The sequence below is a fragment of the Vicugna pacos genome, chromosome 13, assembly GCF_048564905.1.
Source record: "Vicugna pacos chromosome 13, VicPac4, whole genome shotgun sequence".
In the NCBI taxonomy this organism is placed as follows: domain Eukaryota; kingdom Metazoa; phylum Chordata; class Mammalia; order Artiodactyla; family Camelidae; genus Vicugna; species Vicugna pacos.
The window spans coordinates 37180146-37207847 of NC_132999.1; the positions used below are offsets into that span (position 1 = coordinate 37180146).

The window sequence follows — 27702 nt, forward strand, 5'->3', positions numbered from 1 at the left end:
CTGGTTAGCATTATCCTGTTTATTCTTTAAGCTCACATGTAACCTCTCTTCTCCCTATAGAATTAATCTTTTGTGTTCCCATGTTTTATCTGTATTTTTTAAAACATTTTTTATTGATTTATAATCATTTTACAATGTTGTGTCAAATTCCAGTGTTCAGCACAATTTTTCAGTTATACATGAACATATATATATTCATTGTCACATTTTTTTCTCTGTGAGCTATCCCATGTTTTATTAATAACACTACTGTAGAACTTACAGATTTTTGTTCAGAGACCTTGTTTCGTGTAGTCCACCTGAGAGTGCCAGATTCAGTCTGCTGGATTTCTTGTGGCTGGCCAACCCAAGCTGTGGTCTGAAACTGGTTTAGAAATAGTGATACAGTTTCATCTGGAAGATACATGATTTGTATATAATGAGGAAAGACGAGTGGAAGGGAAAAATGGGAATAGGTAGAGAAGGATGATGTTGCTTTTTAGAACTAAAAGATATGCCAAGGAGACTAATCTAACCTGGTCTAATCTGTTGCTTTGGGCAGACCTTTAATATTTCGAGGGATTGTTATTTCATAATTACTCTTCTAAAAAAATTTCTTCCACCCAATCTAGGTGCCTAGAACTTGCCATGATTTCTTTTAACTTTATTTTTGTGAACATAGAAGTATTTTGAGCACTTCAAATGGAAACAAGTGGAAGGTGGTTTATTTTCTCCTTTAACTATACCTTTTTTTTTTTTTAGTTTTGAGTTTTGAAACATGTAATTGTTTTATATATTCAAAAAAATGTTAGGAAATCAAAAAGAATGAAAAAAGAGAACCTTAAAGCTGAATGTAAGTTGAAATGAGTAAGCCTTATATCAAATATATAACATAATCACATAGAAAGAAAAATTCAAGAAACTTTTGAAAACAGCATGCTTAAGTTGAAAGAATTAGAAAGAAATCATAAACTTTATTTAGTGCATTTGTCTTTGGTAATGGTGCTTTGCTAGAGGCAGTCTCTTTGTCTCCTGTAACCCTAAGAAAAGAAGTTGGGAGCAATTCTGAAACACTTTTATGTGCATGGTAGGGTAGAACAGTTGACTACATATATTAGTGTTTTGGGATATCAGGGCTCTCACAGTGGGAGAAGAGAGATATAGGAAGGAATGTGGTGGTTGATTTGAATTAGAGGTGCCAGTTTAAACTCAAGTTTACAATAAAAATCAATGACAGTGCTTTTAAAGTTTAGACTCCTGGGGCACAGCTCCGGAGATTTTGAAATAGCCATCCCAGAGCCTAGGAGTCTGTATTAAAATTCATCTCAAGTCATTCTAGTATGAGTAGACTGTACTTTTGAGATACTACTTTTGAGGTTGGGGTTTTCAAGGCCAACCAATATTCAGTTATCAGTTATTTAACCTGGGCCATTTTACTTCAGCTTACCCTGGACCATCTTAATTATCTCTACGTCTGCTCTCCCAGCTACTTTTCTCAGGGTTGTTAGAGGTAACATCTCCCCAAGTTGTGAGGTCTCTTTTCTTCACTGTGTGTTGTAAATACATGTCTTGGCTTGCATATCTCTCTGGCTGTTTTTATTTTCTAAGTATGCTTTTGGTGTTTTTTTCCCAGTAGATTTGTGATTACCATATGAAAAGCATTGTATTCTAGGTTCTGAATTGATGGACAAGGTCCCTACCCTCATGGAGCCTACTTACATTTTGATATAGAATAAAATATGGAAGAGGAAGACCATTAAATGATAATTGCAAGTGTGGTGAGAAATCCACACTTGGCCTAACCTAATAATGTATGAAAGTGAGAAAGGACTTCCCTAAAGAACTGACATTTAAAACAAGAATGAATGGAAAGTTGAGTAGACTTAGGTGAAGGGAATGGAGTAAAGCTGGAGGCAATAATTTTTGCAGAGGGAGCAATAAGTGGAGTGAGTGAGAACATTGGAGGGGATGAGTTTAGACAGCAAAGTAGGGTCAGATCATGAAGTCTTGCAGAGGCTTTAAGGATTTTGAATTTTATCATAAGTGCAATGGGAAGTTATTGAGAGGTTTTAAGTGAAGCAATAACGTCAGATTTGCTTTGTGAAGAGGTGCCTGTTGGCTGGAGAATGGTAGAGGATGGGCAAGGATAGGAAGGTGGAGAGTGGATACTAGTTAGGAAGCTGTTGTACTAGTTTTGGTGAGACTGGTCTCCTGGACTGAGAGAGTAATAGAAGAGATGGAGTTAGGTAAGTAGATCCAAAGTAGACTTACAAAGTTTGGTGATAGATTTTCTTTAGATAGTGATGAGGAGGGAGGAGTCAAAGATGTCTTACAGATATCTGATTGGAGCAGTAAACTGAGAAGGGAAAAGTGGAAGAAGATCACACTGGGGATAAAGATTGAGTTTAGTTTTAAACATGTTGAGTTGGAGGTGTTTCTGAGATGTCTAGTACATTGTTGAAAATACATGTGAACTCAAGAGAAAAGTCTGGAGATCTGGATAGATTTAAGCGTGACACATGGTCACTGAAGCCATGGCTGTAGGTGAGATTGCCTAGGCTGCCAGCACCTAAGCAAAAGGAGGAAGACCCAAGTAGAGATCTGTTCTTTCCCTGAAGCTGTCTAGAAAATATGATCATACTGATTTCTTCTTCTGACCATCTTAGTTTTGTTTTTTCCCCATCTTGAACTTTTTAGGTGGGTAGATGAACACCAGTTTTCCTGATTAGTTCTTTCTTTTTCTCTTCTTTTTGGATTTGGGCTGAGTATCTTTTTATGATTCCATTTTATCTTCACTGTTATTTCATTAGTTTTACCTCTTCCTAAATTTTGTTTTAGGAAGCGATTACTCTAGGGTTTACCACACACATCTTTAACTTATCATACTCTACCTTCAAATACACCATATTATAAATAGTGTAAGAACTTTATAAACCATATATAGTTGACCCTTGAACAGCTTGGAGAATAGGGGCTGCTGACCCCTGCACAGTTGGAAATTCATGGGTAAAGTAGAGAATTTGCATATAACTTTACAGTTGGCCTTCCATATTCATGGTTCTGCATACATGGACTTAACCAACTTCAGATTGTACTAGTACATATTTATTAGGGGAAAAATCTGTGTATAAGTGGGGCCTGTGCAGTTCAAAACCGTGTTGTTCAAGGATCAGCTGTACTGCTAATTCCCCTGACTCAATCTTTATGTTAATGTTGTTGTACATTTTACTTTTACATGTTAAAAACCCTATAATAAATTACAATATTTGCTTTAGATAGATACCTTTTAAAGGCATATTAAATAAGCGACAATGGTTTTTAAAATTTGCCTTCATTTTCACAATTTCTGGAACTCTTCATTTCTTTTTCGTAGATCCAGGTTTCCATTTAGTATCATACTTCTGCCTGAAGAACTTCCTTATAACATTGCCAGCCAACTGGCAGTATTAGAAAAGATTTCTTTCTTTCTTTCTTTTTAAAATTAATTAATTAATTATTTTAAAATTTTATTTTATTGACTTATAGTCAGTTTACAATATTGTGTCAATTTCCAGTGTAGAGCACAATTTTTTAGTTATACATGGACATTCATATATTCATTGTCGCATTCTTTTTCACTGTAAGCTACCACAAGATCTTGTATATATTTCCCTGTGCTATACAATGTAATCTTATCTATTCTATATACACCTGTTAGTATCTACAAATTTTGAACTCCCAGTCTGTCCCTTTCCACCCCCCTTCCCCCTGGCACCACAAGTTTGTATTCTATGTCTGTGAGTCTGTTTCTGTTTTGTATTATGTTCATTTGTCTTTTTCTTGTCTTGTCTTGTCTTGTCTTTCCTTTTCTTCTCTTTTCCTTCTTTCTTTTCTTCTTTGTTTCTTTGTTTCTTTGTTTCTTTCTTTCTTTCTTTCTTTCTTTCTTTCTTTCTTTCTCTCTCTCTCTCTCTCTCTCTCTCTCTTCCTCTCTTCCTCTCTTTCTGTCTTTCTCTCTTTCTTTTTGGATTCCACATATGAGTGATCTCATATGGTAATTTTCTTTTTCTTTCTGGCTTACTTCACTTAGAATTCTCCAGGGACATCTGTGTTGCTGCAAATGGCATTATGTTGTCATTTTTTAAGGCTGAATAATATTACATTGTATGAATATATCACATCTTCTTTATCCAGTCATCTGTTGATGGACATTTAGGCTATTTCCATGTCTTGGCTATTGTGAATAGTGCTGCTATGAACATTGGGGTGCAGGTGTCTTTTTGAAGTAGGGTTCCTTTAGGATGTATGCCCAGGAGTGGGATTCCCGGGTCATATGGTAAGTCTATTCCTAGTCTTTTGAGGAATCTCCATACTGTTTTCCACAGTGGCTGAGAAAAGATTTCTTTCAGCTTTTGTTTGTCTGAAAGTCTTTATTTTGCCTTCATTTTTGAGAGATATTTTTACTGCATATAGAATTGATTTTTTCTTCAAGTGTTTTTAAAATGTCACTTTGTTGTCTTCTTACTTGCATAGTTTTTGAGATATCTGCTATAATTCTTATCTTCATTCCTCTGTACATTATCTTTTTTTCTCTTGTTGCCTATAAGATGTTCTCTTCATTTTGATTTTCAGCATTTTGACTATAATAAATGTAGGTGTGTGGATTTTTAATTCCTTCTGCTTGATGTTCTCTGAAATGTTTGCATCTGTGATTTGATGTCTTGCATTATTTTAGGGAGATTCTTGGCTGTTACATTTTCACATTTTTCTTTTGCCCCATTCTTTTTCATTAGTGCTTCTGGGACTCATTGCATGTATTGTTCCACAGTTCTTGGATGATTTTATTTATTTTTTGGGGTGAATGTGTGCCTGCCTGCATGCTGTGTGTTAGTTTGGATAATTTCAAGGTATCTGAGCCTTTCCCTAGTTGTGTCCAGTCTACTGATGAGCCATTTAGGGAATTCTTTATCTTTGATCATGTTTTTTTAAAAGAAAAGTCTTGTCATTTATATTTGATTCTTATTTCTTAATTCTTACAGTTGACTCTTAAAACAGAGTTTACATATCTCAGTTGAAATTCCCCAAATCTTTATGTGGGTTGTCCACTTTTTTCTACTTGGTGCTTGAACATATTAGTCAGTTTGTTTTAAAGTTCTTGTCTGATAGACATCTAACACCTAAGTCATCCCTCAGTTGGGTTTGTTGATTACTTTATCTCTTGACAGTGGATTTTTCCTCCCTTGTTTTTCCAAGTATCTTGCAATTTTTGACTGAGTGACAGATACATGTATAGAAGAATGGTAGAGATAGAGTTAAGTAGTACTCATATTTGTAAATGGACAAGCATCTCTTTTCTCAGGCCATTTGTATCGGGAGCTGAATTACTCTATCAGTAATTGAGCTGGATTTGTGTTTTGTTATTGGTGTCTTTACCTTTACTGTAGCACAGACTTTACATTCCTCCAGGAGTAGACTTTTGTTACCTTGTGCTTGGAGCTGGCAGGCTTGGATGCTGTAGGGTTTTCTCAATTTTCCTGCTTTCTCTTTAGATTTTAGTTGTCTCTGTCACTTTGTTACAAATGGGGGTCTCTCCATGCTCCTGCCCCTCCTCTATCATGGGTTATTACTTGTTTTTCACTGCTAGGCTTGTGATAGAGGCTGAGTCTTTTTGGTTTTTGTTTTTTCTTTTTCTTTTTTTTTTCCTGTTGTTTTGATCCAGACTTAGTCTTCCTCAGGTCCTTGGACTTGAGGTGGGGCTTTTTCAGTATTTCTTTCCCTCAGCCAGATTAGCTTTGTTTATCTGTACTTACGTCGGGTGGGAGTTTCTTGCCTCCTTCCCAGCTGGAGCCAACCTCCACCTCAGCATTGGTGTAGGATCCTGGCCCCTGGATAGTTTCTGACACTTTTCCTAGAGGTGAAAGGATTTTGCTTCTACCCTTCCTACATCAGCTGTAGGTGTTTGCCTGTGTCTTGAGAAAGTCTTTCCTATTCTTCCCTAGAGGCAGAAGGGTTTTCGGTCCATTCTTCTCTCAGAAGCAATCTTTACCCGAACACTATGGGTGAGAGATTTTGCTGCCGCTATCTCAAACTTAAGGTTTTTGCTTTGTAAGCTCTATAAAAGATGATGTGCCTTTGTCTCCCTCTGTGGCCATCAGTTATCTCCTTCCTGCACGTACCACAAAGGAGACTTTCTTTGGTCTCCTTCCTACCCCAAGTCATTCTTGTGAGCATGTGGTGAAGGCCCAAGAGCTTCTTTTTGAGCTTGAGATTGAGTGGAAACTTCCCTTCTGTCTGGGGCCCTTTTTGCTCTAAACTGATACATTAGCTCATGATTGACCTTTTAAATTTTAGCTGATTTCTTGGGGACTTGGATGGTGGCCATCTCTTTCTCCCGTATTCTTTTAAAATGTGAGACAGTTTGTCCCCTTTCTCCTAGAATATGGGCTTGTCCCTCTCAGGAATTTCGTTTGTTGGGCTGCCTTGCAACGTTAGTTCTCAGATGTGGCTCAAAAATAGGCTTTTTTTTTTTTTTTTGATTTACCCATTGGTTTCTCATTGTTTGGGAGGGATCATCAGTCTGTGTAGCTGTTTACATTCCAAGCAGAGATGGAACTACCATTCATAAGTTTTAAATTGATGTGGTAATAAAATAGGCTTAATTTATGTTCTCTGGTCATATTTTAAAAACTTCTTTAATCCCAGTATTGCCCCCATGAAAGGCAAATTTTACTGTAGGCATTGTTAAAGTTTTAAATTTTATATAAAAATAAAATGACATTAAGCCAAAAAATGACACCCCCCCCAATTCTAAGTGGTGGCTAAATGCATTTGGAGCCCCTCCACCAAATACCTGGCCATTTTGGAAGAAACAAAATTATGGAATAAATTTTGGAGCATTTTATTAAAAATAAGTTGCCTTTGGGTGTCTTCTGTAAAACTTGTGGCACAGTCCTACTTACTCATGAAAAGATACCCTATTTCACAGATTCTCCAGGTCTCTAAGTCCTTCCATCTGTGTTGTTTGTTCTCTCCTGCTACGTCCAGGAATCTGATGTTCTTACTGGCTTCTGTAGCCAGTGTCTTCCCATGTGGTTTTCTTTCTTACATACTGTAGTGAGAACCTAATTGGCTTTTATATGCTCTTGTAATGGAGCAGTGGAGTTTTTTTGTTTAAAACTTTTAACTCATTAAATAGTGGTAACACATGTGTGCCTTGTAGATCATTTGAACATTGCAGAAAAGTAGAAAGAGGAAAATAATCATCACCTATAATTCCATGTAGAATAACTCTTAGCATTTTGCATTCTGGTTGGTTTCCAAGAATAAATAAACTAATAAATACATATCACAATTAAAATCAAAATATGCATATAATTTTATATTTGGTATTTAATATTTAAGATAATTATAGACATCATGCATCGTTAAAAGGTCTTAAACTTTTAAAATGGGACATAGATTCCATTATTTGGAGTTTTGTAAAATACACTAGAAACTGTCTTTACAGGTAACTACTTTACTTTGCAGCAGTTGTAATTTGAAAATCAGAAAGGTTTAATTTTGAAGCTCATTTTAAAAGCTTATTTCATTTGTAATTGTATTTAGGTGCATAGAGGTACTTAGGTTTCTGCTTCTATTTTTTAAGGTGGGTTTTGGTTTTTGGACCAATGATCCTATGGCTTGGCTTTCTTTTTTAATTTCAGAATTCCATACGGCACAATCTGTCGCTTAACAAGTGTTTCCTTAAAGTGCCTCGATCCAAGGATGACCCTGGAAAGGTAGGATTCATTTTCTTAAGATAAATTAATTGAATTGTTCATTGTATCTGTTGGCATGCATGAATCTTGAGTTATATCTGTTATATAAAGAAAAAGAATTGGAATGAAAGCCTTCAAGAACTTGTTCAGTTGACTGATCAGGAACCTTTGTGAAATAGCCTGTCCTCTTTCACGCCAGCCACCCTACCTCACCTCACCTCACCTCACCTCACCTCACCTCATTATAGTTGGTATGCTTCAAGGACCAGCCAAACAGGGAGAACTTTCTTTTTAAGCAGTGAGAAGCTAGCTAGTGTAGAGCTGGTCTTCTGTTACAGTTTGCTGTTTCTAATGTAGTTTTTGTTTGGTAATTATTTTCTTAATATGTATTAAATTAAATTTGGTTTTTGAATTGCTTGTTGGAACCACAGCTTATGAGTTATTATATATCAGATGTGAATCTGTGTGTAATTGACAAGTGGAAATAATTCTTATCCTGAAACAAAATTGTTTCTGTTATTTCCTTATTTTCTCAGTTGTTTTTTCCTCTTCATTTCATTTATCTTCTGCCACTGTCACATTTTTAGTATTTTATCTGCAGAAACTTCCCGTTTTTTGTTTCAAAGCAATGTCAACTACATTGTGACCTTAACTAGTTGTGGTACTAGTTGCTTGGTTTCTAAAGCTCAGAGTACTTGCTTGGACCATATTTGATTGTCATGATAAATTATTAGTGAGATTAAGACTTTGAGACGATGTATCTGTTGGCAGGTACCCATCCTTGTTTGGCTGGTTAGACTTCTTGTCATCTTTTTTAGGCTACTGTCCCTGGAAGAATTTTTCTAAAATGTAAGCCACGTCATGTTATCACACTGCTTAAAAGCACTCCCCAGTGTCCTGGAGATGTTTATTTGCTATAAAATATCCTTTACTATCTTTTCCTTGATCTTCATTTCTAGCTATGATTTCACCTCATTCAACGTGACTGTGAGGAACTACTTGACGTTTCCCAAACGTGCCTTGCATATGGTTTTCTCTTAGTGTGCAAACTCCTTCTACGTGTCTGACCTATGTCTTTTAAGATTGAGCTGCAACATTACCCTCTGAAGCTTTTTTCCCCCACATACTTAAGCTGAGTTTATTGTTTCCTCTTTTGAGTTCCTGTTACTTTGTCATCATGGTAGTAGCTCCTAACTGGTCTTTCTATCTTGAGGCTTACTATTTCCGATTTATAGTAGCCAGCCATCTTTCAAAATGTTAACCTAATCATATGCTCTCTTTGTTTAAAATCCTCATTGGTTATCTACCACCTGTAGGTTGAAGTCTGAACTCACGAAGGTGGGGTAATGTATATATTGTTCACTTTTTAGCCCCAGTTGCATACAGAGTGGCACTGAGGAGACACTCTTGTTGAATGAATGTATAATTGACTCCTGAACAATGTGTGAATTAGAGGCGCTGATCTCTACACAGTTGAAAATTCCAGTATAACTTAGAGTCAGCCCTTGTTATACACATTCTTGTATATCCACAGTTTTGCCATCCCTGGATTCGACCAACTGCAGATTGTGTAATACTGTAGTATTTACTATTGAAAAAAAAATCTATGTATATATACGTGGACCCGTGCAGTTCAAACCTGTGTTGTTCAAGGTCAGCTCTACTGTATCTGCTGTTAGATGGTTAACTTCTTGAAGTTAGACATGGAGAGTTATTCATCTCTATTGTAAAGCATGCACTCTTAATTAATAAATGTTTTATAGCACCTTGTATGATCTGCCTCATCAAGTTGGTTCTCAGTAAGACTGAACAGATTATTGTAATAGTCTTTTTATTTGACCCAGTTTATTATTTATCTGTGTTCATAACTCCAAGATAGTGAATAGGAATTGGTGAAATTCATTTTTCCTTTAAAGCAGGCTTATTTAAAAAAAAAAGTATAACTTTTTATATTTGCTTCATTGTAGTTTCCGATGGTCAGTGAGTCTGACTAAAAATCTTAACAGAGTTTAGAGATTATCTATTTTTATTAGAGTTCTATGAAGGTACTAATTGGAATCTGTAAATATTTGGTTCAGGCTTAATTTTTAAATGAGGTTTAAAATCATTAAAAAAAAAAACCCCATGAATGCTTAGCTATGTTATATACTAAATTTTAACCAATTAGAGACCTGTTTTTTAAAAACTTGTGCTGTTAGGGTTTCTTTTATGCAGAACTTAAAAGCTTTTCTCCATCGTTAATTAAATAATGTCATGGGGTAAGGTAGATGTGGAAAACATGTTTTCTTTGCAACTATTCTTGTTGAATCAGGATTGTCTTACTACTGTGTAACCGAAACAAAGTATAGAAATAAATTGAATCCTGGGAGGTTAATAAAAGCTTTCAACTTTTACCATTAGTCTCTAATTTTAAAGTTTGATTTTTATCAAAACACGTCATTGGTCTTGGTCGTAATAGTAAGTATCATAGATTTGATCTTACGAAGTACATTTATACTGATAGAGTCATTTTTGTTTTCAGTCTCAAGGTGAGATTTAAATACCTGGTGTTCTTACTGATTTTGATCAGAAGTAAATGTTGTAAATCTGATCTCATAAAATAATATTTCTATGAATAAAACCATTTTAGATTTTGATACAAAAATAAGATTTTTGTTTAAAAAAATTCTATAGCCTAAAAAAAGTTTTGAAAACCTCAAATCTTGCCCATTTTATAGTAGAGGAAATAAGGTCTTCAATGACTTTCCCAAGCGCTTATGTGGAATTAGAACCCAACTGTATTGGCCAGACTTACTTGAAAGTCACAGACACCTATTACAGACCAACTTAAGAGAGAAATATGTCTGTAGGAAGAACTGGAACTGGAGCCTGATTTTTAATCGTATCACCAGGAATGTCTCTTTATATCCCTTAGTTCTGCTAGCTTCTCTGATGGCTTCATTTTCAAATAAGTTTGTGGCAGAGATGGCCGTCAGCAGTTTCTGGCATATATTCTACAATTTTAGTAACCCTTAATAGAGAGTGTTTGTTGCCTTTCCACCAAGTCCCCTGGAGTACAGCAAACATCTTAGAATGAATGCGGAACAAACAGAAAACAATTGGTTTTTTGGTTCCTAGGCTGGTGCTTTTTCCACTATACCAGTCTTCCTTGAAAGGGAGGCCAAAATGTTTAAGTTTTGGTACTTATGAAGTGTTTTTTCTTTTTGTATTACAGTGTTTCCTGGCATTTGAGGAGCTTTTCCAAAACCACCCTCACCACAGTGGGAGAAAACCATTGAGCCAAGGTGGGGTGGGAGTAGTTTTTGGTCTTGGGTAATGGGTGGATTTTAACCCCTTAGGATTTTACTAGCTACTGCCATGATCTAGATGGATCCAAGAGGTAGAGATAGAAGTAGCTCATACAGTGTCATCCTCCTCGTATTTTTATGGTATAGCTCTCTGTTCAGTATATTACCACAGAGATGTGGAAGCTTAAACATGAAAAATATTGCTGAATTACAGGTGCTTTTATATGGCGATTTATTCTTGACTTAATCCTTTATTTTCTAGAAGCTTTTGCCATAAAAGTCTTTAATATTTGATACTCTCTTATGTACATTGATGGTCTGAAATTCATTTTCCTCTGTTCACTCAAACTAAATTCAAACAGCCACATTATTACTTTCTTTAAAAAGAAACACAAACCAAATGAAATTATATTTTGCATCTATAACTCTCCTGCTTTTTTGGGGACAGAATTCTATTTTCTTTTCCCTTGATTATGGCCCTGTTTCTGTATCCTGCAGTCTGGTTTGTTTGTTTGTTTGTTTTTTAATTTTTTATCTCCTCTCTTATCATTGGCTTTATTTTCTGTTATTTTTGTCTGGCTTTTTTATCTAATTTTTTTTTGATGAAAATTGTCTTATTCTACAATTCACACATGCCTGTTAATTATCTTGAAGGTAAATATTTTGCTCACATTATGGAAAGACAAATCTTATCAACTAAATTAAGTTTTTAACAAATAGAGTTTCTTTCTTTGCTTTCCAGCTGAATTTTTTCTCAACCTTCCCTCTTCTCTAGCTCAGGAAAATACCTTGACTTAAAGGAAATAAGAGATTTTAAGAAGTAGTTTCAACGATTTGCATAATTAAACAACAGCAGTTGTCTCCAGTAGAACTAAGATGGTAGCTAAGAAGTTTTAAGACCCCTGAAGGCCACCTGCCTGTGTGGCCTGGGAGAGATAACTACAGTGAATTCATAGTAAGAAGAGCTTTTTGTTATTTGAAAGCTTTTTCTTGCCTAGGATGGGGAGGTTGTAAAGACTCATTGGCTGTGAAGATCGATGTCTTTAAACTCACTGCTAGAGAATTAACTTTTGGAAGTTCTGAGATTGTGATTATTTTCTCCTCCTGTCCTCTGCCATAGTATAAGAGACCGTAACATAGTTGACTGACTGCTTTTATTCAAAAGGTATTCTTTTTTGACAACATTAGTATTATTTTGTATATATTTGTAAATTGTCTATTATTTGTTGGTATCCTGTTTTGGTCATTTTATTTATTAAAAAAAATGTAGGACAACTGGAGAGGTTTGAGAAAACATAAGATATAACATTAAGTGATAAATAGTGTTGCAAGAATCATAGGTATGTACCCTGAAGAAAGAAGATAGTATTATTTTAATACTAGTCTTAAAGTAGATGTGTGATTTTTGTGAGGAAGAAGTTGACCTCTTACCTATGTCTTTGAGTAAAACCAAACAGGAAGTAGAATTTAAAGATAGACCAGAGTTCAGTTAGACAAAAATAAGGACATCCTATTTATTGGAGTGAAAAAAATACTCATAGGGTTCCCAAGGAAGAATTTAGAGTTGGCCACATCTAAAGCATTTCAAGGAGAGGTGAAATTATTAACCTTTGTGGTTTTAACTCATGATAGGTAAGAACCCAAATTGGAGGCTGAGAAGCTGACATGATCAAGTTTAGCTGAGGCACTAGTCAGAACAAAGTTGAGATAGAATCAGGAATTAAGGGAATTAATTTAAGTACTCACATGAGATCAAGAGTAAAGAAATGGTTGGTGCCAAGAGTGCATGTTAAAGCAAAAGTGGATTATGAGTGTGAGACAGTCCATTAGACAAACCACGGCATAGTAAATAAGCATTGAGAGAGGCATTCAGAGAGGACCTGAAAGATTGAGTTGGATAAGAGGTGAGGGTCTGATTCAGAGAGAGAACACTGCAGAAATAGAAGTGCTGGCAAAGAACCCTGACAATATACTGTTAGTCAAAGAGTTTAGTTAGAACTATCTTTTACTTGCACATGGCAGTATTCTCTGTTCTCTTTAGGTGGGAGTTAACATTTTGAATATTTTGTTGTTATTGTTGGCCTCTATTTTCTTCCAGATCTAAACTTCTTTTTAAAAAGTAATGTTTCACCTACAGATTAAATGTTTTAAAATTATATGTGGTAAAATTCACTCTCTGCTGTATAATTCTAGTAGTTTTGACAAATGCATGCAGTGTAAGCATCACTATGATCAAGATACAGAACACTATTGCCATTTGGTAGTTAGCCTCCTCCCCCATCCCTGGCAACCCCTCATCTATTTTTTCTTTATAATTTTGCCTTTTCCAGAAATTCATAGAAGTGGGATTCATACAGTAGGTGGCCTTTTGAGTCTGGCTTCTTTTGCTTAGCATAATGCATTTGAGATCCATCTGTCTTAGGAATATCAGCAGTTTCATCTTATTTCATACATTTCCTCTTACAGATTTTCCAGAGTTTAATCACTATTTGAAGGACATTTGGGTTGTTGCCAGTCACAGGTATATTTGACTGTCAATATTTTTTTAGGCTTAGATTCAATAATTAATTTGACGAATACTGAGATACAAGACTATGTTGAATTAACCTAAACTAGTAACATATAATAGTCATACTAAATTGCTTTGTGAGTTATAGTAAATACAAGTGAGCTATCTGTCTCTTGGAAATTAATTGTGATACAGTAAAATGGTACCTTTAATTTAAAAAAAATTTCTAAAAGGATTAAGTTAAGGCACTAATGATTTAAAAATAGGTTATGACCAACTGTTAATAACTTAATAGAATATACTCTCTTAAGTATCTTTAACATTTAGAGAAACCATTTACTGTACTATAATCAGTATGCTAATTGCATATTATTTTTAATTTATTGATTAAGAGTAAATTCCTTAACAATCTTTCCTGGGTGACACTTAGATTAATTTGATAATCAATGTAAAAGTAATAAAAACCTGTCTTTGTTCAACAATAATGTTCCAGAGAACTGAGCTGGCATTGGAACAGTTTTTGTCCTTACATTCATTCAGCTATGTAGCTATCCAAGCTGCCTGCCTTTGAGTACCTTTTGTGTATTTGGCTGTTGATACCTTTAAAATTGGATTGTCAGATGTAAACTGGGAGAAGAAAAAACATTGAGACATAATATGAAGTTAAAGAAATCAAGGGCAAAAGGGATCCGGTACTGTGTCTAAGGCTCTTTGGAATGGTGTGCATTGAGAGCAAGGCAGAGCAGAGTATAGTCTGTAAAGATTCATTTTACCAGTGAGCATATATACGTAACTAACTATAGTTAGAACATAAAATTCACGGATTTAGCCATTTGAAATGGTTAGCTATGTATGATAGGGACTGCTTTCCCCCAGAATATGAAATTAGTATTAACTTCTTGGGGTTATTTATGTTTAATTAGATAATGACATTTTTATTAGGCTGTTTTTAATCTGAGGGCTGCTAAAGAAAAGCCATGTTAGTGTGTAGTAGAGCAGGGTGCTTTGTGTTGACATAATTTCAATCAAATTATTGGAACAATTAAAATGTACTTTATTTGAAGAGAGAAATATTTTGTAATGATGAAAATAAAGGCATTTAAGTCCATTGTTGGTCACTGACACATCTTTATTTCTGATGCATTTTGTATACTTTGGTTTTCTTAATTTTCCTATTAATTATTTCTTATTATTGGTTTGATCACTTCTATTTCAGAATGCTGCCTTGTTTTCAACTGAGTGTTACATCCCCAAATTAATCTTTGTTTTAGGATATCTTGAAGTTGACAGGTGATTTAGATTTGGAAGCTGTAAAGTTGTAGTTTGTGATCTTTCTTTGGAATTTTGCAGACTAAGACATAGCAGTCTTCTCCAGGAGGACATTAACTGGCTGTACCAGAATTGCTGATATGAATTAATAATAATGTCTACATTTGTATATTCCTTTACAGATTAGGGGGCTATTTTACATGTATTATCTCAATCTTTAAAACAAACCTGTATTCAGGCCCCAGTTTTAGATAGTGATCTTTAAGTCCATAGTAGATTTTCCATAACACATTACTGTTCATAATGGAATTCCATAATGGAATGTCACATAAATGGTATCCTTCAGTATATACTCTGTTTATGTCTAGATTTTTTCATTGAGCATAATGTTTGTGATTCTGTTGCATTATGTCAGTTGTTTGTTTCTTATATTGCTAAGTAGCATTCCATTGTATGACTGTACCACAATTTTTTAATCTGTTTGCCTGTTGGTAGACACATTTGGGTTGTTTTCAGTTTGGGGCTATTATGAACAAGCTACTAGGAAATTCTTAAACAGGTTTTCTATGGACATATGCTTTTGTTTCTCTTGAATGATGGAAGAATTGCTATGTCAAAGGATAGGTGGAACATTAACTTGATAAGAAACTGCCAAATCTTTTTCCAAAGCGGTTGTGTATTTTGCATTCCCAGTAGCAAGACATACGAGTTCCAGATGCTCCACATTCTGATGAACACTTGGTATTACCTTTTTAATTTTAGTCATTTTAGTGGGTATGAAGTAGTATCTCATTATGGTTTTATTTTGACTTTTCATGATGACCATTGATGTTGAGCATCTTTTCATGTGCTTACTGGTCATTTTTATATCTTCTCTGAAAATTCTTTTTAAAATCTTTTGCCTTTTTCTTCCTGTTAAAATTTGATTGTCCTTACTGAGTTGTAAGAGTTTTATATATATTCTAGACATGTCTTTTCTTAGATTTATATTGTGTGAACATTTTACCAATCTGTGATTTTTGCCTTTTTGTTTTCATAACAGTGTCTTAAAAAGAGTAGAAGTTTTGGATTTTGATGAAGTCTAATTTATTAATTTAAAATTTAATGATTAGTGACTTGTATGTCCTGTTCAGGAAATCATCCAAGGTCATAAATATTTACTTCTCTGTTTTCTTCTGCAGGTTTTATAGTTTTAGGTTTTACGTTTAGGTGATCCATTTCAAGTTAATATTTGTGTATGGAGTGCTTAATCTTCCTGTTGAATTGTTCTTTTATCATTATAAAGTATTCTTAATTTTGTAAAATACTCTTTGTCTTGAAGCTTTATTGGTCTGATGTTAATATAGCCACTACAACTTCCTTTCTTTTTTTCTTTTTAACATTTTTTATTGATTTATAATCATTTTACAATGTTATGTCAAATTCCAGTGTAGAGCACAATTTTCAGTTATACATGAACATGCATATATTCATTGTCACTTTTTTGTCTCTGTGAGCTACCATAAGATCTTGTGTATATTTCCCTGTGCTTTAGAGTATAATCTTGTTTATCTATTCTACAATTTTAAAATCCTGTCTATCCCTCCCACCCTCCACCCCCTTGACAACCATAAGTTTGTATTCTATGTCTATGAGTCTATTTCTGTTTTGCATTTATGCTTTGTTTTTTGGTTTTTGTTTTTTAGATCCCACATATGAGTGATCTCATATGGTATTTTTCTTTCTCTTTCTGGCTTACTTCACTTAGAATGACATTCTCCAGGAGCATCCATGTTGCTGCAAATGGTGTTATGTTGTCAGTTTTTATGGCTGAATAGTATTCCATTGTATAAATATACCACATCTTCTTTATCCAGTCATCCGTTGATGGACATTTAGGCTGTTTCCATGTCTTGGCTATTGTAAATAGTGCTGCTATAAACATTGGGGTGCAGGTGTCATCCTGAAGTAGGGTTCCTTCTGTATATAAGCCCAGGAGCGGGATTCCTGGGTCATACCAGCAAGTCTATTCCTAGTCTTTTGAGGAATCTCCATACTGTTTTCCATAGTGGCTGCACCAAACTGCATTCCCACCAGCAGTGTAGGAGGGTTCCCTTTTCTCAGCCCCTCCAGCATTTGTCATTTGTGGATTTTTGAATGACGGCCATTCTGACTGGTGTGAGGTGATACCTCATTGTAGTTTTGACTTGCATTTCTCTGATAATTAGTGATACTGAGCATTTTTTCATGTGCTTTTTGACCATTTGTATGTCTTCCTTGGAGAATTGCTTGTTCAGGTCTTTTGCCCATCTTTGGATTGGGTTCACTACAACTTTCTTATGCAACTTTGTGGTATTTTTTTTTCTAGTATTTTGCTTTTAGTCCATAAATATCTTTGTATTTAAAGCATGTCTTATAAACAGTAGGTAGCCATTGACTCTTGCTTTCTAAGTTCTAACAATCTTTGCCTTCTAATTGGAATGCTTAGTATTGTATATATATTGTGTATGAATATTCGTTTGGTTGCTGTTTGTTTTTCTTTTGTTTCTGTGTTGTTTCATTTTTACAACCTTTGGGGTTAATCAAATACGTTATAGCATTCTATTTTATTTCCTCTAGTGACTTCTTAGCTGTGTTCCTTTTATTAATTTTTTGGTAGTCATTCTAGAGCTTCACAATATGTACTATTAACTTACCAAAATCTGTTTAGAGGCACTATTATACCACTTTTCACTTCACACCTTACACTTTATACCACTTACTGCTTCCCTCTTCCCATCCATTTCACAGGTATAATAATAACCTTACAAGAATATAAGTCCATTTATCTACCCATCCATTTCTTTGTGCTATTTTTGTACTTGAATTATAAATCCTACCTTAGAATTTGTTTTATTTTCTTTAAAAAGTTAGTTGTGTTTTAAGGAAATTGTGTTGAAGAAAATATTTTTCCTAATTATTTACCTTTTCTGATGTTCTTTTCTGTATATCCAAGTTTCAGTCTAATACCTTTCCTCTTTAGCCTAACAAATCCTTTGGCAATTCTTATAGTATGGGTCTGCAGGCAACAAATTTTGTAGGCTTTTGTATATCTGAAAGGGTCTTTATTTCATTCTCATACTCTTTTTGGGTGTGGAATCTTGAGTTTTTTGGATTTTCCTCACCTTACAGAACTTTGAAGATGTTCCATTATCCTTCACCTCCATTATTTCCATAGAAAAATCAGCTGTCATTTATATTCTTATTCCCCTGTATGTTATATGCCCTTCTCCAACCCTACCCTCTCCTTGGTAGCTTTCAACATTTTTTCTCTATCTTTAGATTTAAGCAATTTAACTATGATGTTCCTCAGTGTAATTTTCTTTATATTTATTCTGTTTGGGATTTGCTAATCTAGGATCAATAAGAAGGAGTTTTCATCCAAATCTGAGATATTTTTGGTTGTTATTTCTTTAAGAGAATTATGGCCCCTTTTTGTTTCCTTTCCTTTTAGTGTCCAATTAAAATGTGATAGAGTGATATTGTTTCATAGGTCATTGTAGTTTTCTTTATTCATTTTCCTCTGTTCTTTTTCTTTTCCTTAGATTGGATTATTTTTATTGATCTATCTTCAAGATCTCTGACTCTCTGACTTTATTCTATTCTTTCACATCTGGTGAACTTTTTATTCCAATTATTGGACTTTATAATAGTAGAAGTTCAGTTTGGTCCTTTTTTATATGTTAAGAGAAAATTGGTGAAATGACTTCAACCATTTGCTTTGATGCTTGAACATTAGGGCTTTTGTGTTGTCTCCGTCCAGTTTGTGGGCAGGAGACATACCCAGGAGCTTCTGCTTCACTGTGGGTTTTTACACTAAGAAGGTATGTAGTACTGTCCTGATCTGTATAGGGTTTAGGAACCCCCTGAACCTAATTCATTCTTTCATCTGATTTCCTTACATCATTGTTGATGTTTTGTGATTCTGGGTTTTTACATGAAAACAAAGTAATTAGAAGAAATGAGATTTTTAAAAATACTGTTTTTTAAAAAATATTTATTTATTATTTTATTTTGATTGGGGTGGGGGAAATAATTAGGTTTATTTATTTTTGAAGAAGATACTGGGGATTGAATCCAGGACCTTGTGCATGCTAAGCATGCACTCTACCACTTAAGCTGTACCCTCCCCCTAAAAAATATTATTTTAACAAGAAATAACTTGGATTACTGTGTCACCTCCGATTGGGCTCCTTCCTCTAATCTCTGCTTACCTTTGTTCCATCCATTACATTGCTGTCTTAGGTATGGTACACTGTATACACACAAACCTACCTCTGTTGCCACATTTTCAACTCCAGCCTTCATCTTTATGTCCCTAAACTTTATATTGATGCTGTACTCACCATTTTTCTTAGATTTATGATTCAGTTAAATATCTTTTTTTTTTTGCCCATATTCTTTTTTATCAAAGTAGTCTTTCTATCTTACCCATCCTTTAATGCCCAGCTCAAATGTCAACATTACTCTGAAGGGAGGTAACCTTCCTTTTTCTTTCTCCTCCCTCCCTCCCTCCCTCCCTCCCCTCTTTCACCTCTCTTCTTTTTAATACCGTAGTTCTTTGAACATACCACTGTTACAGCTCCTGAATGATGTAGCTGCTATCTGTATTTTAATCTGTTCAGTTCCATTGTGAGTTTTTTGTTGACAGTGATTGGGTCTTTTTCATTTTCATATACCCATAGCACTCAGCATAATATCTGATACCTAATAGATGTTTAATAAACATTTGTCTTTTCCTAGTTAACTAAGAACTAGCTGTTCTGTTCTTAAGGAAGCTTTTAAAATTGTACATTAATTCTCTTCCTATTTTGGATTAAAGGCTGGTCTTTAGATGTTTTAGAAATTGTCACTTTGCTTCTTTTCACTCAGACCTTTTCTTTTGATCGGTAGGGCAGGGATCAAAACAACTTATTTCTCTTCTCAATATTAACTCACATGTACTTTGAATTTGAGAGACTCTTCGGAATTCTTATTCTTCAGGTAGGCGAACTGCTTGACTTATCTGACATTAATGACTATTTAGAACTTTTATCAAGACTGACATGTTCCAAAGGAAAGCCAGGAAACAGTTTGAAATCAAGAGACTTGACTTCTTGGCAATATCACTGACTTTGCTTTGTGACAAGTGACTTTTGACTTTGTTGGCATACCACCGTGTTAGATTAGAGTTTCTTGATTCCTGTATTTTCTTAATTAAAAATATTTTTTGTTGAGATATAATTCATATACCATAAATTTACCTTGTAAAAGTGTGTAGTTCAGTGGTTTTTAGTATATTTGCAAAGTTGTGCAACTTTCACTACTATCTAATTCCAGCGCATTTTCATTTTATCAGCCCAAAAAGAAACACATTTCTCATTAATGGACACCCTGCCTCATCCTCCACGCTTCAGTAATTTACTTTTCGTCTCTACGGATTTGTCTCTTTGGACATTTTATATAAATGGAATCCTACATTGTGTGACTTGTTGTAGATGTCTGGCTTCTTTCATAATTTAGCATAAGGTTTTCAGGATCATCTGTGTTGTAGCATATAGAAGTATTTTATTCCTTTTTATAACTGAATTATATTTCATTGTATGTATATTTCACAGTTTATGTGTTCATCAGTTGATGGACATTTGGGTTGTTTCCACTTTTGGCTATTACCAAAAATGCTGCTGAGATTATTTGTGGACAAGCCTTTGTATGGACATAATGTTTTCATTTCTCTTGGACGTGTTTTCATTTCTCTAGGAGTGACATTGCTGGGTCATATGTTTAATCTTTTGAGGAACTGACAGACTATTTTCTGTGGCGGTTGCAGCATTTTATAGTCACAGTTATGAGGCTTCCAGTTTTTTCATATCCTTGCCAACACTTTTTATTGTGTGCCTTTTTGATTATAGCCATCCTAGAGTGTGAAGTGGTATCTCATTGTATTATGGTTCTGATTTGCATTGCCCTGATGGCAAATGATGATGATTTTTTTATGTGCATATTGGCTTGCTCTTTGATAGATATTGTAGGCAGTGAGAAATAATAGTAGAAGATTAATGCAAAATAAAGTCAAATAATGGAGGAGGGAACATTTCATATATATTTTATTTAACCCTCACTATATCACCAGAGTCCATTGGACCCAATTTAGTTTTGAGCATCTATTTTGAGCAGTTTTAATTTGTTAAGATGATTATTTTATGACTTTTATTCTTTATATAAAGTATCTTCCAAAGAACAAATAGAAAATTTATCGTCATCTTAAGAATTACTTCATCATTGCCCATCAGTTTTTCTCCATCATGCCCAAATACTAAAATAACAAGAATACAGAAGAATGATTGAATGACCTAGAAGGGTGATACAGTAGTGAAATTGTCACTATTATCCTTCAGTTTTCATATTGTGTTACCCAAAGTATTGCGTCTTTCAGGAAGGCATAATAAAAGCCTATAGATGACATTTAATTCTAATCTTTTTCCTTTTAGTTTTCATTGAACATAGTTGAGAGTTTAGTTCTAAATATTGTACAGGCATACCTCATTTTATTATGCTTTGCAGATACTCTGATTTTTACAAATTGAAGGTTTGTGGCAACCCCACTGAAAGTCTATTTGGCATCATTTTTTTCCAGCAGCATTGGTTTACTTCATTTCTTTGTGTCACATTTTGGTAATTACAATATTTTCAAACTTTTTTTATCATTATTATTATATTTGTTATGGTGATTGTGATCAGTGATCTTTGATGTTACTATTATAATTGTTTTGGGGTGTTCTGAACTGCACCCATGTAAGACTGCAAACTTTAGTTCATAAATGTTTGTATTCTGACTGTTGCACTCACAGGCCTTCATGTCTCTCTCCTTCTTTGGACCTTCCTATTCCCTGAGACACACCAAGATTGTAATTAGGCCAATTAATACCCCTACAGTGGCCCCCAAGTGTTTATGTGAACGGAGGACCCTCCACCAGCAAAAAGGTTATGACTAGCTGATGGCTCAGATGATGGTTAGCATTTTTTAGCAATATAGTATTTTTTTAATTGAGGGATGTACATTTTTTTTACACATAATGCTGTTGCACACTTAATAGACTACAGTATAGTGTAAACATTACTTTTACATGCATTGAGAAACCAAAAAATTCGTAACTGACTTTATTGTGATATTTATTTTATTGCAGTGGTCTGCAACTGAACCTGAAATATTTCTGAGGTATTCCTTTAGTACTTTTGTTGAAATTCATCATGGTGCGTTACTCAAGGGAAACTTTATGAGGAACTTGCCTAGAAGGATAGGACGTGAAAGAGACTGATGTCAGTATAGCTTAGGTAGGAGATAGAGTTAGTTCCTAAATCAGGTAAAACCAGGTGGCCCAGATAGTAGATTTAGCAGACACGAATTTCATAACAACCATTATAAATATGTTGAAAGAGTTAAAATATATTACAGTAATTAATGAATGAAGAGATAGGGAATTTGAATACAAAAATGAAAACTATAAAAAGAACCAAATGAAACTTGTAGAGCTGAAGAGTGCAATAACTAAATGAGTAATTCACTGAATGTCCTTAATAGTGTATTGAAGACAACACAAAGAAAGGTCAATTGATCAGAACATCTAAGAATTATAAATGTATGTGCCTAGAAATAGAGCTTCAAAAAAATCAAACAGAACCTCTCAGAACTAAAAACAGACATAGACAAATTCACAGTCTTTTAATTTTGATATACTTGATGTATTATATAATCAGAATTATATAAGTTTGAAGTGTACAACATAGTGATTCACAATTTCTAAAAGTTATATACTCCATTGTAAAATATTGGCTATATTCCCTATGCTGTACAGTATATCCTTGTAGCTTATTTGTTTTATGCATAATAGTTCATACCTCTTAAACCCCTACCCTTGCCTTTCCTCTTCCGCCTTCCCTCTCCCCACTGGTAACCATTAGGTTGTTCTCTATATTTGTGATTCTCTTTCTTTTTTATTATATTCACTAGTTTGTTTTATTTTTTTAGATTCTACATACAAGTGGTATCATACTGTATTTGTCTTTCTCTGTCTGACTTATTTCACGAAGCATAATACCCTCTAAGTCTTTCCATGTTGTTGCAGATAGCAAAATTTCATTCTTTTTAATGGCAGAATAGCATTCACGATGGAATGGTATACCCATCTTTATCCATTCATCTGTTGATGGACACTTAGGTTGCTTCCATATTTTGACTATTATAAATAATGCTGCTGTAAGCATTGGAGTGCGTGTATCTTTTTGAATTAGTGTTTTCCTTCCTTCCTCCCTTCCTCTCTCCCTCCATCTCTCTCTGTGTTTTCAGTATATACCCAGAAATGGAATTGCTGGATCATATGGTAGTTCCTACTGTTAGCTTTTGTCTGGGAACCTCCGTATTGTTTTCCACAGTGGCTGCACCAATTTACATTCCCACCAGCAGTGTACAGGGGTTCCCTTTTCTCCACATCCTCTCCAACATTTGTTATTTGTGGTCTTTTTGATGAGTCATTTTGACAGAAGTGAGGTGATATTTCATTGTGGTTTTGCTTTGCATTTCTTTGATGATTAGCAATGGTGAGCATCTTTTCATGTGCCTGTAGGCCATCTGTATGTCTAATTTGGTGAAATGTCTATTCAGGTCTTCTGCCCATTTATTAATCGGGTGGTTTTTTGATACTGAGTTGTATGAGCTGTTTATATATTTTGTATATTAATCCCTTCTTAATTAGATGAAATCTTACAGAGTATGTTTTCTGACTAGCAGAATTAAGTTGGAAATAAAAAACAAAAAGATATGTAGAAAATCCCAAATATTTAGGAATTAATATAGTTCTAAAGTACCTGTGGGTCAGAGGAGAAATCATAAGGGATAGAAAATATTTTGAACTGAATGATGAGAGCAGAAAATATCAAAATTTTAAATACTTTTGTTAGAAAAATCAAGAGGGTCTGAAGTCAGTTACCTAAGCATGTACCTTAAGAAACTAGAAAAATAAAGGCAAGTTGAGTCCAGAGTAACTAGAAGGAAGGAAATAATGGAGGTAAATCAATAAAATAGAAAATGAACAATCAAAAAGCAATGGAACAAGAAAGTAGAACATTTAAGGAAAAAGCAATGCCAGTCTTACGCAAACTCTTACAAAAACCAAAAGTTAATGAAAGAACAGTTTTCATTTCCATTAAATTCGTAAGGTCAGCGTCACTATGATACCAAAATCAGGCAAAGAAATAACAGGAACAGACCAGTATCTTTGTGAACATAGACCTGGTAATCTTTAACAAAATATTAGCAAATTAAATTCATTGATAATATGAAAAAGAGAATACATAATGACCAAGTGGGATTTGTCCCAGGAATGCAGTGCAGATTAAAATTAGAAAGCCAGTTGATTTAACTTACCGTGTGAGTAGAACACTGAAAAATCATATTATCTCAAGTGTAGGGAAAAAAAATTGTGTGGCAAAATTTGACACTCCTTCAGCAAACTGAAATAAAAAAGAATTTCCTTTGTTTGATGAAAGGCATCTATGAAAAGTCTATCATTTATATTGTATTTAATGATACGCCACTGAATGCTTTTCCTCTGAGACTGAGAACAAACAAGAATGCTTGCATTCACTGTTATTCAGCATTCTGTTAGAAGTCCAAGCCAGTGGAGTAAGGCATGAAAAAAATAGAAAACATACAAGTTGAGAAAGAATAAGTAAAGCTTTCTTTGTTTGCCAACAAGTTTATTGCTTGTGTCGAAAATCCTAAAGAGTCTATGGAAAAGCCACTAGAACTAGTAAGTGAGTTTAGCAAAGTCACAAGATTCAAGGTCAATATAGTTTTTTTATACTACCAATGAATGGTTGGAAAATGAAGTTAAAAAAAGCAACTCCGTTTACAGTAGCATCCAAAATAATGAAATACTTTAGGGATATATTTTAACAAAATATATACAGACCTGTTTACTGAAAACTATAAAACATGAAGAGAGAGGAAAGATTTAAATAAATGGAGAGATACAGCATCTGTGTGGAATAGAGAACTCATTATTAGATGTTAGTCTTCCTCAGACTGATTTATACAGTTAGTTAAATCCCAATAAAAATCTTAGTGGACTTTTTTTTTTTTTAAGAAATTGAAAAGGTGGTTCTCATAGTTGTGTGGAAATGCAAAGGACCCAGAATAGGCAAAATAATTTTGAAAAAAGCAAAGTTGTGGGACTTAACAGGACTTGATTTCAAGGCTTTCTCTATAGCTACTATAATCAAAACAAAATGGTATTGGCATAAGGATAGACACGTAGATCAACGGAATGGAATAGCATTCAGAAATAGACACACACACACACACACACACACATATATATATATATATATTATATATTCAGCAATTTTTGATAGAGATGCCAATGTAATTTAGTGGGGGAAAGATACAGTCTTTGCACAGAATGGTGTGTATCTTGGTGAATGAAAAATTTATATTGATCCTTACTTCACCTTTACACAGAAAGTTTAATGTAAATGGATCAGAGACCTAAATGTAAAAGTTAAGACTATAAAACTCCTAGAAGAAAACATGGGAGGAAATGTTTTCCATCTTGAAACAGGCAAATGTACATACATATTTTTAAGACAGGAGGCAGACAGCACAGATGACAAAATGAAAATTGGTAAATTGGACTTTTCTTTAAGACTTTTGCTCCTTAGAAGACACTGCTGTGAAAACAAATAGATAACCACAGACTGGGAGAAAATATTCAATATCTATATATCTGTATCTATATCTATATTTATATCTATGTATATTCACTCTGTCTATCTCTGACAGAGGACTCGCTATTTAAAAATTTCATCAAATTGTACATCTGAAATATGTGTTTACTATACAGGGACCATACCACAATAAAGGTGTTTAAAAAAATAAAAAGTTTAAAAAATGTATATAATGCAAATAACCAGAAGTTTTATAACCCCAGGAAAACATGCTGCAAAATTTATGAATAGCTGCTTTACAGAAGGTGACAGGACATGGATAGCAAATAAGCACATGCAGAGATGATTAGCAGCATTATTAGGGAAATGTATGTGAAAATCACTGAGGTACAACTACACATCCACTAGAATGGTTGTAGTTGGAAAGACTTAAAATACCAAGTATTAGCAAAGACATGGAGCAGCTCAACTCATACATTGCTGATAATAGAGAATAATGTGACAGTTTGAGTTTATTTATATGAAATTTTAGAAACTGCAAAACTGTAATAGGAAGCAGATCAGTGGTTGTATGGGACAGAGGTGGGAGCAAAGGAAGAACAACTGTTTAGCCACACAGAGGAGCTTTTTAGGGTGATGCAAATGTTCTTTCTCTTGATTTTGGTGTTGTATGAATGTATAGATTTGTCAAAACTCCTTTAACTGTATACTTAAAATGGGTGCACTATATTTTTTAAAAAGTATTTCAAATAAGTTGATTTTAAAAATAAAACCAGAAAGCAGAAAACTTTTGTTTCTTACTTGTGTCACATGAACCTAGAGGAGTAGGCCCTACTCTGGGGAAAAATTGGATAGAACATGTGTTTGTTGATTGGCTATATTTAAGCAGTTCAGTTTTTGTGAGAAAATTGTTTAATAAGGAAGAACATAGGTAACTGCTTTTTAAAGGTAGTTGAAGAGGACTTTTTTGTTGTAAAACATATGCAACATAAAATTTACCATTGTAATCATTTTTTAAGTGTGTGGTTCAGTCACATTAAGTACATTAATGTTACTGTGCAGCCATCACCACTGTTCATCTCCAGAAGTTATTCATCTTCTCAAACTGAAACTCTGTACCCATTAAACAGTAGTTTCCCATCCTTCCTCCCCCATCTCCTGGCAACCAGCATTCTACTTTCTGTCTCTATGATTTTGACTACTCTAGGTACCTCATGTAAGTAGAATCACACAGTATTTTCTTTTTTGTGACTGACTTACTTCACTTTGCATGATGTCTTCAAGGTTCACTCCTGTTATAGCATACACATGCCAGAATTTCCTTCCTTTTAAAGACTGAATAATATTCTATTGTATGTATATGCCATATTTTATTTATCTGTTCATCATCAATGGGCACTTGGGTTGCTTTCACATTTTAGCAATTGTGAATTACTTGCTACGAATGTGAGGATACAAATGTCTATGCACATCGCTGTTTTTGAATCTTTTGGGGGTATACCTAGAAGTGAAATTGATGGGTCATATGGTAATTCTGTTTAATTTTCTGAGCAACTGCCATCCTGTTTTCTTCAGTAGCTGTACCACTTTACTTTCCTACTAGCTCTGCACAAGAATTTCAGTTTCTCTATATCACCACCAACACATTTTATTTTCTGGGGTTTTTTGTTTTTGTATTTTTTGATAGTAGACATTGTAATGGGTGTCAGATGGTATCTTATAGTTTTGATTTGTAAAGGGAAATTTTAAGTCATTTAATCCAAACCGGTGATTTCGCAGATGAAACTCATATAATAGGTTAGCAAGAGCCACTAGGTGGACGATTTTACAACTTCTTTTGTGAATCATTTCAATTGTTAGTGTTTGTATTTGGACATTCAGGGTTTTATAAGTACATAATGGAAAGGGTTAGGCTTATGAACAATGTTTTTCTCTTGTTGATCTATTTGTGATAAGCTACAGCCAGTCATTTTATGTGGAAGGACAGATGCATATTTGCTTTTCATAGTTTTATTAAATAATTGAATAAAAAATTTGTTATTTGGACAGTGAGTAGTTTCCCAGGCTAGTACAAATATACACATCCATGCAAAACAAACTAAACACTGAAGTTTATCATTTCCATGAACAGTGGTTTTTAAACTGTTGTCCATTGAGTTTGGTATTTTTCTTCCTGCTTCACTTTCAACTTTTGTTAACTGAC

General features: G+C 34.3%; 1 protein-coding gene across 6 annotated transcripts in view; it reads left to right on the forward strand.

Moving 5' to 3' along the window:
* Positions 1-27702, forward strand: part of FOXJ3 (forkhead box J3) — a 126470-nt gene that overhangs the window by 51652 nt on the left and 47116 nt on the right. For all 6 annotated transcript variants that reach the window (XM_072974650.1, XM_006215838.4, XM_072974651.1 and 3 more), the window contains exon 4: positions 7659-7733. In XM_072974650.1, coding sequence (XP_072830751.1) covers positions 7659-7733 — 75 coding nt within the window. The remainder of the gene's footprint in view (positions 1-7658; positions 7734-27702) is intronic.